The sequence below is a fragment of the Drosophila eugracilis genome, unplaced genomic scaffold (genome assembly GCF_018153835.1).
Source record: "Drosophila eugracilis isolate 14026-0451.02 unplaced genomic scaffold, ASM1815383v1 contig_90, whole genome shotgun sequence".
In the NCBI taxonomy this organism is placed as follows: domain Eukaryota; kingdom Metazoa; phylum Arthropoda; class Insecta; order Diptera; family Drosophilidae; genus Drosophila; species Drosophila eugracilis.
The window spans coordinates 4,410,314-4,425,935 of NW_024573812.1; the positions used below are offsets into that span (position 1 = coordinate 4,410,314).

Consider the following 15,622-nt stretch of genomic DNA (forward strand, 5'->3'; position numbering starts at 1 on the left):
CTATATACAGAACATATATATCTGCCGAGTTTGAGTGTGTAATACGCTGCGTATGCGAAATTTTCGACGTTTTCACTTCAATGACAAATGTTGAGCAGTCAATTCGGAGCTTTCTGGTTGGCAGCTTTTCGGGTACTCCGATACTTGGTGGGGTGTCAGCCACTCTGGTCGCTTTAATGATGAAGCCGATTACGTATTTTCTGTCAAAGTCAATTGGATTTCGGCTATTCATCAGAGCATAAAGAGCCTGCGGCGCACAAGTCACAGCGACTGCCTAAATATTCCCCAGGGCCTTCTGTTTGTTTTATTTATGAACAGAGAGTTGGGGCGAAATTAATGTGGAGCATGTATATATGTAGTAGAAATCGATATGTATATGAGAGATGCAATAAAAATAAGAAACATAAATGAATTTAATAAAAAATGTGCACATATATATATAAGGAAGGTTTCTGTCAGCAGGCAATCAAGAAAATGAGTTTGGGAAAGGTACATATGTCCTCATAGACCAAGTTGGCTCCTTCCTGTTATGACCTTCTGTGCCATATAATTAACACCAATTACCCCAAATATATTTCATTCGTATCTAACATCTTACCACCTCCCCCGCAAGAAACATTAACTCAAGCTATTATATGTTCTATGGCTCTTTATGACATTACAAATATTAATGGGACAAATATTTCTTGATAAAGCATTTCATTCACATGGTCAGTTAGACATAAATCAAAAGGATACCCATTTTAGTTGGTCAGGCGGTATTTGACGGCCCTGAGGATGGGGTACTTCTCGTTGGTGCAGAGTCCTCGAAAATCGTCATAGGACAAGTCAAACAGGGCAACTCCTCCCAAGTTCTCAGTGCGCACGTAACCAGCCTTATCGGCAGCGGTATCAGGATCCTCGAAGCTCACCCAGATTCCATTATCACCCTTCTTATCGGCTGCCCTATAGGCATACGATCCGAAACGCTTGGCGGGATCTTGGACCTTGGTCAACGGAGCATTGGCACCCTTGGAATAGGCATTGTTCTGGTTGGGCAGCAGGGCACAGACCTCGGGCCAGCTGTAGATTCCAGCCACCTGAGTGTTGCCACCCACTGGAGCCTCATCCTTGACATCCTTGACCGGGGGAACACCAGTATCGCCAGAATCATCAGTCAGTTTCCATGGGCGACCGTAGGTGGCCACACCCACATTGATCTTGCTGCCAGGGCAGCTATTACGCAGCCAGTACTTAACCTGAGCAGCCACATTGAACTCGGGATTGCGATCGCTGAGTTCGTAAATGGGTGCGGTGTAGTCAGCCACTTCGGGATTACGCTGGGGTGTGAAGAAATCGAAGGTTCCCAGGTTCACAAAGTCCAGGTAGTTGACCACAGCGGGAACATCGTAGAACACTGTGAGAAAAATATTGGATTAGAGATCTAACACCAAGAAAACTGAACTATTAAAGATACTTACAAGATGAGTTTACATTGGGCAGCACGGTGGTGGAGAGCAGCAGATTGTCCGGACGGAAGGCATTCTTGACATCTCGGAGCAGAGCAGTGAACTGCTCTTTGTGCTCCTCAGACTTCTCGTCAACGATCGAATCGCCAGAGAAGACCTTCTTGAAGCCCTTCCAAATACTGCCAATACCACTGTGCACCTTCTTGGGTTTGTTCTTGGGGAACTGCCAGGCCACATCCAACCCATCGAAGCCGTAAGTCTTCACCAAGGAGTAAATGGTGTTCACGAAACGAGTACGTCCTGTAGAGCTCTCCAGCAGCTCCAGGTACTTGTTGGGCAGCTCCTTGGCATCCTTGTCCAGCTCAATGTCCTTGTCACCACCCACGCTTAGCAGGATCTTAACATTGGGATACTTGCGCTTCAAGCGGGTCACAGTACGGTACAGTCCCTTGCCCAAGTCGAGATCCAACTGCTGGTTGAGACTCACAGCCTTGTGGCTATCGCGCTCGATTCCGGCATAGCCATAGATGAGATAGTCACAGAACTGCAGAGCCGGCTCCAGTTCATCGATCACCAGTTTGCCCAGACCTAGATTAAGGAGGGGATTTCAAAAGATTAGCAAGAAGGTTCTAAGCACTGGGAAAAACCCAGACTTTGTTTTATAGATTGTTAGATTATTTTTAATTTATGTTTAAAGTCCTAAATCAAACTGTTTCCGGTATTAAATTATTAATTTTTTTAACACTTCATTTTATAAAATATATTTAAACATAGAATTTATGTCTTTTTCTACTCAAATTTATGATCAAATAAAATTTATTTTCCTCTGTGCTGAAAAAGCAAATAAACTACACAAAATAAGTTCCAAGTATTTGTTGATAAGCTTGGTTGTTTTCGATTTCGTTTTCATCTTTTCTAATTAGCAACTTCCAGCGGAGGTTACATAACATTTAAAAAGAGGAAAAAAAGTGAATTTAAAACTTATACTATATATTAACTTACCTTCCTTGACAAAACTGGCTGAATCATAGTAGCAGACCAGATGCTTCTTTGGCAGCTGAGATTGTGGTGGTCCCACCTTGGAGGCCTGAATGCTGGCCAGGCACAGCGATACGATCGCCAGGGTTTTAAAGATCATCTTAGAGACGTGCGGATTTTACACTCCGATGAGTTGTGCGCCGCTCGAGTGTCGACTGGGAACTGAAACTTGGAACTTGGGCTTTAGCTGGCATCCCAGCTTGTCGAAGGTTGAGACGTGGTCGTCATTGTTGTTCTTATTTTTACTGTTGTGGGTTGAGAGCAAAGTGTGAGCTGATAAACAAAGCTCAGCTCGGACGCGATCATTAGAAATATATACAGTGGAGAATCGATAAGATGAAATGAGATGAGAAAGCTAAGCTTATCAAATCGTAACTTTGTTCTTAGGCAAACTCCACTGCTGATTTTCTTACCACTGATTTTAAGCCACATAATCGTAAAAGCTTGCTCTTTCAATTACTGGACTAAATTCTGAGAATGCCCTTTTAACTTATTATTAATCGCATTTAAATTTAACCTAAACTGGTTTTTAACAACTTTGTAAGTCTTGACTAATCTGTTTCGTGCGAATAAACTTTCAAAGTTTGTCTCTACTGTATTAATGCCAGTACATTTTGTGTGGGCTGCACACAAATATATTTAAATTTTTACGACTTTGATGTGGACAAAATTTAATTTTTTCTGTTTTTCTTTCCCTTACTTACTTATCTTATGTTTGTTTTCGTTTCTTGTTTGCTGGTGTTCATGAATTTTTTGTTTTTTGCCATCGCCATGTTTGAGCTTTTTTATTTTTTGGGGAGTGCTGCTGCGCTGTTATCAATTCTCGACCCCAATTCTTAGGTTTTTTTTGTTCTAAACCCTAAGCCCGAGTTTCTCGTTTCCAGTCTTTCCTTTGTTTCATCCTCTTCCCTTCTTGTTGATTTTGGCATAATTCCTGTGTTTGCTCGCCCTAATCGCTGTTCAATCCACTTGCCTCCTTTTGTTCGCAGTCTCTTTCGGTCACACATGCTGATTTTCTGATCCTACAGTGAGAAAAATAAAGGGCATCTTTTACATTTTAAAACCATATAAATAGATGAAGAAGTCAAACTTATTATGTAAAATAGGTAGTAAATTAATTATAAAATTATTATCATTACACATTCAGCATAAAAAGTAACAATAAATAGTTTAGCTTTGTTTATTCCTTTGTTTTCAGTGTAAGAGCTGCTTCCTCTCGTTTTATAATTCATGTCTTAGAAATGGGGTTGTGTGTGTGTGCAAATGTGTCTTCCATCAATTTCAGTTATTTAGTCTGAGTCTCTACTTTTTCTTCTTTTTTACTTTTTTCTACCATTCCAGCTGTCTAGATGTTACTTGAGGAATTGTTTCTGGGAATTCATGGGCATATTGAATGTTACATCTGAGCCAAATGGAATTGACATACACTTGTTCCCTCCCCTCGGACTTATTTACATCTTCCCTTCAGTTGATTTGAATATGAAGAGAGGTCTGTTTGACTGACATCGCCTGGCACTCTTTTATATTCTTCTTTTTTTGTGTAATTTCAATTTTACATTATCAATTAACAGACTTGCTTTCATCTTTTTTCTCCTCGCCTTTTTGTGGGTGTTAATTCACAGAAAGTGAGAGAAAAAATCGGGGTTAAGCTTCGGCTTCGAAAAACCAATCACATGCACGAGCGGTTTTGGCCGTATAAAATAACTAAAAACCCGTCGCCATGGACAGAAAAGGTTTCTTTTTAGGTCGCAGGGATTTTCATGGATTTTTGTTTCTAATTTTTACCAACGCTTATGCTGTTTTTTTTTTTTTTTTGGTATTTTTTCGCTTAAAGCATTTTGGTTAATTAATTTTCGCCATGCGCTTTTTTGCTCACTCAGCGCCAGCGGAATATTACTTACACATTTTCCTTGTAGTCCGCATAATTACGTGCACGTTTAACTTTTAATTGAAATGTTGTAACAAGAGTTGATGGCTGAGATAGGAGGTGGGAAAAAAGGGAAAATATGGGAAAATTGTTGGTTCGAGATGGGAACTAGGACCCGGGCCTGCGGGCTTGTCATGGCAATTCATAATACTCCTTCTCGCTTGCTCTTTTTCTGCCATCTGCCGGCCCTTTTGCTGTCTCTTCCTGCTGCTGCTGCTGGTGCTGGTGCTTTTGCTGGTCTGTCTATATTTCAGTTTATTATATCGAGCTAAAAGCTGGCGTTCTTTAATTAAAAGCGTAGCCAGCAGACACACTCACACACGTGTGTATTTGATATTTATGAGCGACCCCGAAGTATGCTACACTTTTAGTGGATTGAAGCGAAAACGGCTGCTAGTGAGTGGGGGCCATGGCAGAGTGTTGCCTGCTTTTCGGCTGGCATTAATAATATTCCAAAATTATTATGAGAATAACCGACCAGCAATTGAAGCCAGCTTTAACGAGCTGGAAGGAAGAACCTGCATCTACGGTAGAGACTCCTTCTCTAGAACAGCCTAAATGTTAGTAAATAATAAATTAAAGAATTTATGAATTTTATGATAGTTTACAGCACTTTTACATAGTTTTGAGGTTCGTTATGTTTGAAAGTAGAAGTTAAGCCCTGGTTAAATAGTGCTTTGCTTGTAAATTTAATTTAAAAAGGAATATTATATTCATTGCATTAAATTTTAAGAAAATATTTCCTATCGAATATCGACTGTATCGCATTTCTCCTTCTTTCCCTCGTCTTTTCCCACATAACTTTGCATATTAAGCCATGTGCAGAGGGCAAAAACCAGCACACACCAGTAAACAGAGAAAACTTTGTTGGCTGCTCGTTTGTTTCTGTTCGCCAACACACCAACCCTTGGCCCCTAACCCCCTTAACCCATGATAGCCGGAAAACCGCAGCAACTGCAACACACTAGACGGAGCAACAAGATCGCTCTGCAATTTTCCCTCGTGGCTGGCAAGTGTATTAATTTGCACCCAATGGCGAGGCACAACAGCATTTTTCGGATATGGCGTAAGAGGAAGGAGGGGCGGGATATAACCCCCCCAAAACTAACGACCATTTCGATGGTCGGTTAAGGGGCGTGGTCGAAGTGATTTGTGGCTGTTGAAGACAGATGGAGACCAGGGATGGCCGATGGCAGCCCGATGAGATGCAGATTGAAGTTCTTACAGAAAGCGAAGCAATTTTCGCCTCAGTTCATTTCGGCTAACTAATTGGACCAAAGTGCATTTGTGGCCAGCAATTTTCCATCCCTGGCACTTCCCCAACATATGCAAATCACTCACTCAGGCGCACACGAAATGCACACACACTTTCATATACGTAAAGGAGCCGGGAAATGTATCCCTGTGCATGAAAGTCAGCTTACGTGGCGCATGATTTATTAAAAAACGCTCGTAAAAATGCACAGCACACTCAACGAGCACAAAAATAAAATAAGAAAAGGAAAAAAAAGAAATGGAAAAACTACGATGGGAAAAAGAAAACACAACACATCAAAGGCAGAGAGCAGCAACAGTATGATAGCACCCACTATCCAGCTGCTGGGAAAATGCATGAAAAATAACTATGGAAATAAGCAGAGGCAGTGGCACTAGCACTAACAACAGAAGCACTAAAAATGGATATGAAATTTTTAAAGCTTTTGCTGAAACTCTTAACCCATGGCAGGCTCAGCCTTTTTTCGACCTCCTCGATGCCCTCCTTTCCCCACTTTCGACACTAGACACGCCTTCCCCCATGACTCCCCATAAAGCAAACACTTAGTCGCGCATGATGAGAGTTGTGGGCGTGGAGGAGGGATATATACGAGTACAGACACACATACATATAGAGGGACGATCGGCTGAGAGCCAAATTTTCCAGACCATCCATCAACTGTCAGTGTCGGGGTTCATTTTTAAGCAATTTTCGCAAACGATGCGAGGGGCTAAACTCATGCGCCCCTCAGATGAAATGCATACAATATATATGAAGAGAGGAAAAACTATGCCATCTAAACTCGTACCGAAAATTGCATGAATAAAGAAGCATTAAAAAAACACACATAAATTGTGTTTTAATATCGTTTTCTTTCATCTACACATTTTGCTCTCAATCTGACCTTTTAGTGTTTTAAAGAGAAATTTCATTTTAAAGTTTAGTATTTTAAATTTTCGGTTGCAGTTAATTCAAACTTTTAAGTAACTTTACTATACAGAATATTTATATATTTCTGTAAAATATCTTTCAATTTTCTAAAGTGCATGTTCATAGAACCATAGAATCGGTCCAGTTTTCCGCAGCTTTTCTCAGCCACAGGCTACCGTCATTACCATGGGCGCCATTCTGCATCCTCGTCCTCGTGTTGGTCAGGGAAATCGGAAAAACGGTGAAACGGCAGGACATGTTTGGTTTTCATACCCAGTTCCTGGCAGCGCAATTTCGTATTATTAATTAGCTGCCATTTCATCCAGAGCAGGAAAAGCGGAAACTCTATGTCGTCATGTCCGTGGCACATTTGTTCTGGTTAGCAGCGGTGGACTATGGACTCACTGTTCCAGGGATCCTCGGGCATGGCCACAGCAGCAAATTGCCAGTTAACCCAATCCAAACGAACCCAAACGAAGCGAACCAAAGCGAACCAAGCTGTGGGCTTCATTTGCATAGCGTCATTTTTTGGGGGAATATGTCTTAAGCCCCATTTACAGCAACTAATGGATGTGGGCTATTCTAAATGACATTCACGAAATGATAAATGTGTGAGAATTAAGGGCGAGGTTTTTGCTTGCGGTTGGATAAAAATAGTTTGGTGAGAAAAGCTGCAGTGTTGGGTAATAACTTAAAATGGGCTAAAATAGCGGGAAAACCAGCTTATTTCTCGTAAAACTTTACTCCTCTTTAACTGCTGGTAGTTAGTAGTTCTCGAAAGCTTTTTAAGAAATGTGTCAGGAAGACCTCAGTCAGCTTTTTGTAAGACCCACTTAAAACCTACATTTCCTAACTACTGCCACAATGGATGTAAATGGGTCACACTTAGTGAGCCATCTGCATTTTGTTAACTGCTAATAAGTGCATATTTTACGGGAACTCGCCGTACCGTTAAATTGCATACATAATTTATGCAGGACTTGAGGCCAGCGTCCATATTCGCTCATCAACTGGATGTAAGCACGTACTTAGAAGGCAGTTACCGCCCAAAACTGACTTTCCATCCAACTCCCCCAAACTGACTTTCCCATCCATCAACTATCCATTTGCCCAGCTGCCATGCAAATTGAGCACGCGTTTCGCATAACCAAAAATTACACTTTCATCAAGTTTCGGTAGAGAGAGAGAGAGTCCTTGGTAATGCCTGGACTTAGAGGTGGAGAATGGGTGGCCAATGCCCGTGGATGCGGACAAGGCCAAAGGTAAACGTGGTCGGTCTTTTCTTTTGGATAATCGCATAATGTTCATCTTGGAGGAAAATGTGACTGCACAGGAAAATATTACATTTAATTGAGTGGATGAAATATTATCCTCTTTATCTGGCAATAATAAGTTTGAAAAATATTTAAACTAGCATTGCTTTTCCTCAATAGTATTTAAATCAAAGAGTGGAAGCTATCAAGATAATCAGGACATATTTATATTCCTGCCAACATCTTGACATTTCTGTCATATATAATTTCCCAGTGTAAGCAGACCCCCAACTTTCGCGCTAACAGAGCTCGTGGGCTTAAGAACTTAAATAACATCAGAACAAATTAAATAAGCGTGGATTTTCGGCTCGTCCTTCGGGTGGGTCAAGCACGTACTGTTGGCCAGGCCAACGCAACCATTTTGACAACGTAATTTAGTAATGTCCTCGGGACAGGAGGCGGGTGCGATTTCAGAGTTTCCAAGGAGGTTTTTCAAGTGTTTCAAGCGAAAAGCCTGCCAGCGCAGCGAACATTTGCCATTTTCTTTTAATTTTCCAACAGTTAAGCTGCCCCCTTCTCGCGCAGCGTTTCTCGCTGGCAGATTTTACTGCTTAATACGCAAAGTTGCACTTTGGTTTTTATTGCACTTGGTCCAGGGGATTCGGATCTCCGGCACGGACTGGGGCTCTAGCTCTGGCTCCAGGATGCGCTGCGTGCTAAAAACGTACAAAGTTTTGTGCACGCGCTTTCGCGCCTGAAAATCGCTGCTGCGTTTTATTACACCCCCTTTTTCTGTCAGAGGCGCAGCCAGGAAGGGGTTCTTCCGAAAGGATTTAGGTAAATGGAAATGCTGAAAGACTTAATCCAGCTTTTGTAATTGGAAAGCCTTTCCGGGAACTTATAAAGGCCAGCCAGCTTTTGGAATACAAACATAACTAAGTATCAATAGCAGCAAAGGGAAATGTATCTTCCCGACTTTGAATAGAATATTTACATTTTGCAAAAGCCACTAACCAACTTAACCAAATCCTAATTTAAACCAAAAGCTACTCTAGAATCTGAGGTTTAGTAAAACTTTCTACTACAAGTACATACAGGTTTTAGAGGATAAACTACCTGTGATAAAGGACACCTACTGCGCTCCTGACTTTCCATCTTCCTCTTTTATGATGATGGTGGTGTGTGTTAAGGGGGTTATCTGAGAGAGAGGGGGCTTGGGGCGGTTAAGCATTTGCTAACAGTCCAGTGAACCGGTAATCAAAGCAAAATCACCAGGGCACTGAAACAACTTTTTTATGCTAATTTCAACCTTAACCTGCCGTTCCCCCCTCCTCCACCATGTGTATGTGTGTGTGTGTTTTCGCTACATTAAACATTTAAATACGTTTTTAAGCAGTCTGATTCCTTTGCGATGCCGAGTGGGTTAAGATGGAAGTCAAAGGAACGGAAAGGATTTGCAGCACTCGAGGAATAAGCCAAATTGTAGCCCAAAGATATAAACGAGTATATATCCACGCGGATGCAGGGCTACTTATCCCCATTTCTTCTTACACTTCCATTTCCCCGGCAGCTGCCTTTCAGTCAGTCGCCCATTGACCTGAAGCACTCCTCAACTATTAACTTTGGCCAAGATTGCGACTTTTTGGTGCTTGACTCGAAATGCAAATAGCAAGCCGAGCGCATGAAACTCTTAACTTGGCCCCGCTAAGTTGCCACTTTGCCATCTCGCAGATCCTGCCTGTATCCTGTTTCTACATGTATCTCTCTCTATATATGTCCTTATATGTATATATCCATTTGCGGTGCCGCTGCTGTCGCCTTCTTCTTAAGAGGGGGCGAGGTGCAGCCCAAGCACTTGTCAAAGTCAACTTCACATTATGTCAAGCAGCGTTATATTCATTTTCTTTCAGCGCGTGTCTCGCTTCCTACCGACAACGTCTTCTTTATTTTTTCGAGCATTATATATAACCACTTACAGGGTAGCAGACGGCTTGCTAAGCAAGGGGTATAAGAATTAGAATGTGATTTTGATAAGGTGTTATGCTAAAATGTTGGAAGTGGAAAGGTAAAGTTTCGTTTTGCCTAATTTTCTGCAACTTTGAGTCCTTAAAGCTAATGTACTTCTGAAACTCCTTCTTCCGTTCATAAAATTACCAATTTTTTAAAGTTTTAATCGCAAAATAAACACAAGCTGACTTAGTTCTTAACTTTAAGTAGTTATATGACTTCGCATAGGGTACATCCCTAGCCGTACTCCCCCTTCTATCTTATTTTTTAAACATTATCATCGCCTGCTACCTCCTGGACCGCTGCCTGCTGTGAGCTAAGCGACCCATCGGCACTTGGTGCGTGTTACTGGAGGGAATCCAGAGTAGGTGGCTCTTCCTAGAACACCCCTTGTAAGACCAGCCAAAGCACACCACCCAGCCCTAAGGCTTCGCTGACATTTACGATATTCCTGGGCATATTTTTTCGGCGCCTCCTGCCGCTCGACGTGACTGTTTTATTTGATGTTAATGTGGATATGTTGTTGCCGCACCCGCTGAAGAGGTTTTCCAGCTGAAGGAATCCAAGGGAGGTGGTTGGGCGTAGGGGGCTGTAGATTTTCTCAGGACGTCTTTTAGCTTGAAAGCCACAGCAGGTTAGCACATTATTCACAAAGCCAGGCCTTTAAAACCGAACCACATTCTGGGGTTTCGCTTGCTTAATTTGCGGTTGAGCTGATCCAGAATGCCAACCAAAACCACCTCCCCCTTGAGATTCGCCCTTCATTTCTCATCATAAAGTGTTTCGCACACACACACACACTGTAACCATTATGAATGGACGGTGATTTATTTTGATATCCAAATATGCCAAGCAAATGAGAAATGTTCTCAAGTTACTTTTGACATTTTGTCATTTTAAGCTCTATTTTCCGGCCTCTGATTTTCTTTTTATTCTTTCGCATGTTCTTTATAATATTCTCTTCTTGGGAAAAATTGATTCTTCTTGGCCATGAATCTTTGCTTGAGCAAGGCTCGCTCAAGTGGGCCTCTTGGCAGGGATTAGGGCTAAATAAATTGCCCGAAAAAGAAAAAGCAACGTGAAAAGAACAATTGGCTTATTGAAATTGAATATTTTGCAACTTTATTGGGGAATTTGCGAGTTTAATGGCCGATTGAAAAGGACTTTGTCCGCTGAAATGCAAAACCATTGATTGATTTTCACATTTTAACATAAAAGGTTTAAGCTTACAATTTAAAATGCAATTATTTTCTGTTTTTGTTAATGGATTGTTGGGGGAAAAAAAAACGTCAGTCAACACTCTTAAAATGTAAATTACATAATTAAAATTTATTAATGATTGGTTGGGAAAATAAAAGACAGTTCTTTGTTGTTATGATGAAACATTTTATGAATAAAATTTACATTTTTGCAATCTGTTTAGAGTTTGAAAATGGACTTTAAAAATTGAAAACTTCATTAGCGCTAGTTGCGGTTTTATTTTCCAATTTTATATTTCAACTTTCCTTTAGTAGAGCCAGGACTTTCCTTCTTTTTTTCCACACCCACATAACGCCACATGACACGACCATAAAAATTGCGTTTATTTTCCCGCTTTTAAATCATTTAAGCTGCATTATATGCAGCCAATGGCAAACACACAAATACGGGCCAACGGGTAAATGGGAAAACCGTGGAGCTGACTGGGTGTGCAAGAGGGCTTGGAAATGCGAAAAGTTCTGCCGCGTTGTTTGCACAAACAGCAACTGCAACTGCAGCAGCAGCAGCAACAGCAGCAGCACGCTTCACTCATATTTTCGTGTATATTTATTTATTCAGCTCTGCATTTTATTTCATTTGAGTTTATTTTCACTCCGGCGGATTTTTATGTTTTTTATTTGAATGCATATAAATATATATATTTACTTTTTTTGTGCCTTTTACTTCCATTTCCCGAGCGGAGAAAGCGGAAAGCAAAAACGGATACACACACAGGAAAGGCACAAAAAAAGAAGAAGAAGCTGTGGGTGGATTGTAACAATAAAAAGAAATCTTTTTACACTCGCAGCGCCCCCCCGGAATCACCTTGAAGCTTTTCACTTTTGCTATTTGTTCTGTCACTTCCGGTGGCAACAAAAAATGGCCGCCCGCATGCCAGTAAAACTTTTCCAAACACCCAGGCTCCCCCCCTTTCAGTGCGTTTCGCATATTTGTTGTGCCTGTCCCTGTAGTTAAAAAAAAAAAAAAGAAACAGAACAGTAACCCTTTCTCCACTTTTCGTGAGCCTCTGCAGGCGTTTATTAAATGTCACACTGCGAATTTTCCGACAGACCTTAAACCTCTCCCCTGCGGGATTTTCCCCGGCAAAAGGACAATGGCACTTGTCGCGTTTGGAGATTTCACTTTGTTGTCCGGCAGGCGGATATTTTTTATTTTTGTTCTTATTTTTTTTTGAATCCCGCACTTCTTGTTGACTTTAAGTTACACGTTTTTAGTTGTCTTCCACTCATCCCTGGCATCGCATTTTCCCGGTTTTTCCCCCTTGGGCCTTTACCAGTGACAATTTCATTTATTTTCACATTTTCCGTTTTACGTTTGTCAGCGTTTTTTCGCTCATGAAACTCAATTACTTGACCTGCAATTGTATCTGTTGGTTTTAGCCACCCCCTCTCCCCCTCATTGTTGTATCCTTTTGGCATTTGCCACGTTGCGTATACGTAATAATTATTGCTAGCAACCCCAGACGCATATTTTGCATTGTTTCGTAATAACGAAAAATATTATGATGTCTCCCCAGCGAGCAATCCAATAAATGGAATGCAATCACAATAAATATATGTGAATAAAAATGCGAATTTTCAGTTAATTTATTAACAATTAAGCCACAGTTAATACCCTGAATGAGGAACTTTATGGTTTGGTGTGAAATAAATTCAAGGAAAATATAAAATAAGGAGTCGAAACCTTCAATTGGGGTATCATATTATCCCTTTTAATGAATGTTTTTAAACTTTATTTTAATAAAGACTTATACAGGGTGGCCCATGTAGTGTTTGCTGTTTGAACTATCGATTATTTTGACTTTGACATTTTGAATGTCATTGTCAATGTATCAGATATTTAGCAGAAAAGTTGCTGTTAAGTTTACGCTCGAAGAACATTGGGAAATATTGATATTTTTATAACGATTTGAAAACGCAAATCTTCCGTGGGCCACCCTATATTTTATTTAAAGAGAAAACATTCTCCGACATCCGGTTGTAATTTGATGCTCAAACATTTTACTTTATTTTGCTTTAAACTTATTTTGCCTTACACAGAAATGAGCAAAACACAATAACAAAAAAAGCAAATGGAAAACTGTATTTATTTTTAATTATTTTATAACAGCTGGCTGCTGGCTGCTGGAAGTGCAAACACAACACAAGCAAAAATACAAATATTCAGGCAAGAGCAAAATATATGCCAGACATTAAATTGCACAGGAAAATAGAATGAAATTCAGCAATTAAATGCTACCCAAAAAGGGAAAACCAAATATTCAATTACAACAAAATTTTACTGCTCTGAAAAACAGATGAAATGTGTAAAGAAGAGATAGCCCTTAGAAGGGAAAAAGAGACAGGGGGGAGCAATGAAAATGTTGTACTAAATAAAACGTAGCCTCAAGTATTTTGTGGCAAGCTGTTGAAAGTAACCAAAAAAAAAAAAAAAAAATCAAAAGGAAGGCAGCAAACTTTTTCCCAAAAAAAGCTGAACAGGGTGTAGGTGGGGGGGCTGCTGACTGCGAAAAGTTTGCCCAGGTGCTCTGCCACTTGTGGCACATCTCCTACTCCACCCTTTACTGCTTATCTCTGGTTCAAGTCAGCCGAGTAGTATCAATTAGCCAAATGAAATTCCTCTTACCAATGATTTTCCATCATTCTTCTTTCTCTTTTCCAGAGCACCGCCGAACCCGTCTATTCACCCACAATGGCCGGTGGTTTGTTCTCCATCGACAGGGAATTCTTCGATCGATTGGGCACCTATGATTCCGGATTCGATATTTGGGGTGGTGAGAATCTGGAGCTCTCCTTCAAGACCTGGATGTGCGGTGGCACTTTGGAGATAGTACCCTGCTCCCATGTTGGTCACATTTTCCGTAAACGTTCCCCGTACAAGGTGAGTGCCATTGATCAATTATTGAGAAGAAAAACCGAACAGAAAATGACAAATCATTGCGGACAGACCCAACAGAAACCAATTTCGATAGACAGAGTAAGAGCCCATTGCTCATTAAGGAATGGCAGTGGGTCTGCTGGAATTTAAAACTCTTAGCCAACATGTATGTGTTGGGCAGCCTCAGAACCAGTTACCAGTCCGGACCAGAGCTTCGTGTGTTTGGTCAACACAGTGGCCCAATCCTGTTGGCTGGCTCCCCCCCTGCTCCATGATTCTCCTTTTTGGGCAAATGGAAGCCGCAGAGCAGGCAACATGGCACACATGGCACACGGACATCGGCTCCCTCACAAACCCACTGACATGGACATGCATTGCGGCTGTCTTTTGCAACATGGTATCTAGTGATGGTGTTTGTGTGTGTATGGGAGTGTGTGATTGTGCTTGTGTTTGGGGAGTACTCCCTTTCGGCCTTCATCTCCACCCACAAAGCATTCATTATTCCCCTAGATCTTCCCCAGACCAGCTTCAATTATCAACGGTTTACGCTTGACAAAAGTTTGGCAACTGTTTTGATGTCAATGGCGTAACACAGCCTGAATACTCCTGGCTTGGATCTAACCAATTTTGGGCTTGGGCCAAATCTCAGGGGAGTGTGTTGTCCTTATGACTTAGATAATCGCCAGTTAGGTAAAGATATAAAAACAAGAGCTGAACTATACTCAAAATAGAACTATCAATAAAGAGAAATCTTATTTTAAATACATTTTCATTGTCAAACATTAATTAAATTTCATTGTTTAAAAACTGCAAACTAATGGCGAATACAGTTTTTGCTAAAATGTTAATATTTCAGTAGCGATTTATTAAATGCAATTACCTTTTTCCAAACAAAAGCAACCAAATAATATCACTTAATTACAAGCAGAAACAATAGGATTGAATTCTATTTAAAACGCAAAAACAAATCAAACAGGCGAAATTGAACAAACTAATGCCATATGTGGCCAAGTTATAGACGCATTACTATAATTAAACTCTGTTTTAGAACAATAATAAACAGAGAGTTTAACAATTCAATTGGATTATCAGAGCTGGCAACATCAAATCATTCGATTTCAAAGGAATGGCAACAGATCGTTGTCTTTATCGCAATGCCATTGATTACGAAGACCCTCACAATTTACGGCTTTAGCTGGTGTTTTCAATAAATGTCCGAAGTGTTTGCACTTCCCCCATGGACCAGGTATTTTCCTTTTTGGCCAAGAATGCACCCAGACACACACACACACACGCACACAGAGAGACACCTGTACGATGAACGCATAAACACAAAACAAGACATACAACAGGCGGACATTGTTCGGTTTCTGGTACAAAAGAGCCTGGGAAGGGACAGGGTGGGGTATCCAAGACAGATGGCCAGCTGGCCATGGAATAACCACAAAAGGGCTGAGAACTGGCTGGCTACGGTAGGAGCCACCTAATGCCACTAAGCAAAAGCTACTCATTCAGGTAATTAGGCTTTGTTGTCCACTCCGCTTGGTCCTCCTTCTTGTCCTCCTCTCCATCCTGCGGCCAACTCGATTCGACGACTCTGTTTGCTGACCAAATATTTCCATTGACT

At 41.0% G+C, this 15,622-nt stretch overlaps 2 protein-coding genes across 3 annotated transcripts in view; one reads left to right on the top strand and one right to left on the bottom strand.

Moving 5' to 3' along the window:
- Positions 1–15,622, top strand: part of LOC108112554 (putative polypeptide N-acetylgalactosaminyltransferase 9) — a 62,363-nt gene that overhangs the window by 39,469 nt on the left and 7,272 nt on the right. For both annotated transcript variants that reach the window (XM_017222499.2, XM_017222500.2), the window contains exon 7: positions 13,780–13,998. In XM_017222499.2, coding sequence (XP_017077988.1) covers positions 13,780–13,998 — 219 coding nt within the window. The remainder of the gene's footprint in view (positions 1–13,779; positions 13,999–15,622) is intronic.
- LOC108112555 (imaginal disk growth factor 6) lies at positions 632–2,658 on the bottom strand. The gene is made up of 3 exons (XM_017222501.1): positions 2,451–2,658; positions 1,461–2,036; positions 632–1,396 (listed from the first exon to the last, which is right to left on the bottom strand). The coding sequence occupies exons 1-3, from the start codon at positions 2,584–2,586 to the stop codon at positions 744–746; spliced, it is 1,365 nt and encodes a 454-aa protein (XP_017077990.1). The 5' UTR covers positions 2,587–2,658; the 3' UTR covers positions 632–743.

What these genes read in the sequence shown, in the direction of transcription:
- LOC108112555 (XM_017222501.1), bottom strand. Translation starts at nt 2,586, where the DNA reads ATGATCTTTAAAACCCTGGCGATCGTATCGCTGTGCCTGGCCAGCATT. An exon ending in AGCCAGTTTTGTCAAGGAAG is followed by an intron (nt 2,037 to 2,450) that starts GTAAGTTAATAT and finishes TCCTTAATCTAG; the next exon opens with GTCTGGGCAAACTGGTGATC. An exon ending in GCCCAATGTAAACTCATCTT is followed by an intron (nt 1,397 to 1,460) that starts GTAAGTATCTTT and finishes TTTTTCTCACAG; the next exon opens with TGTTCTACGATGTTCCCGCT.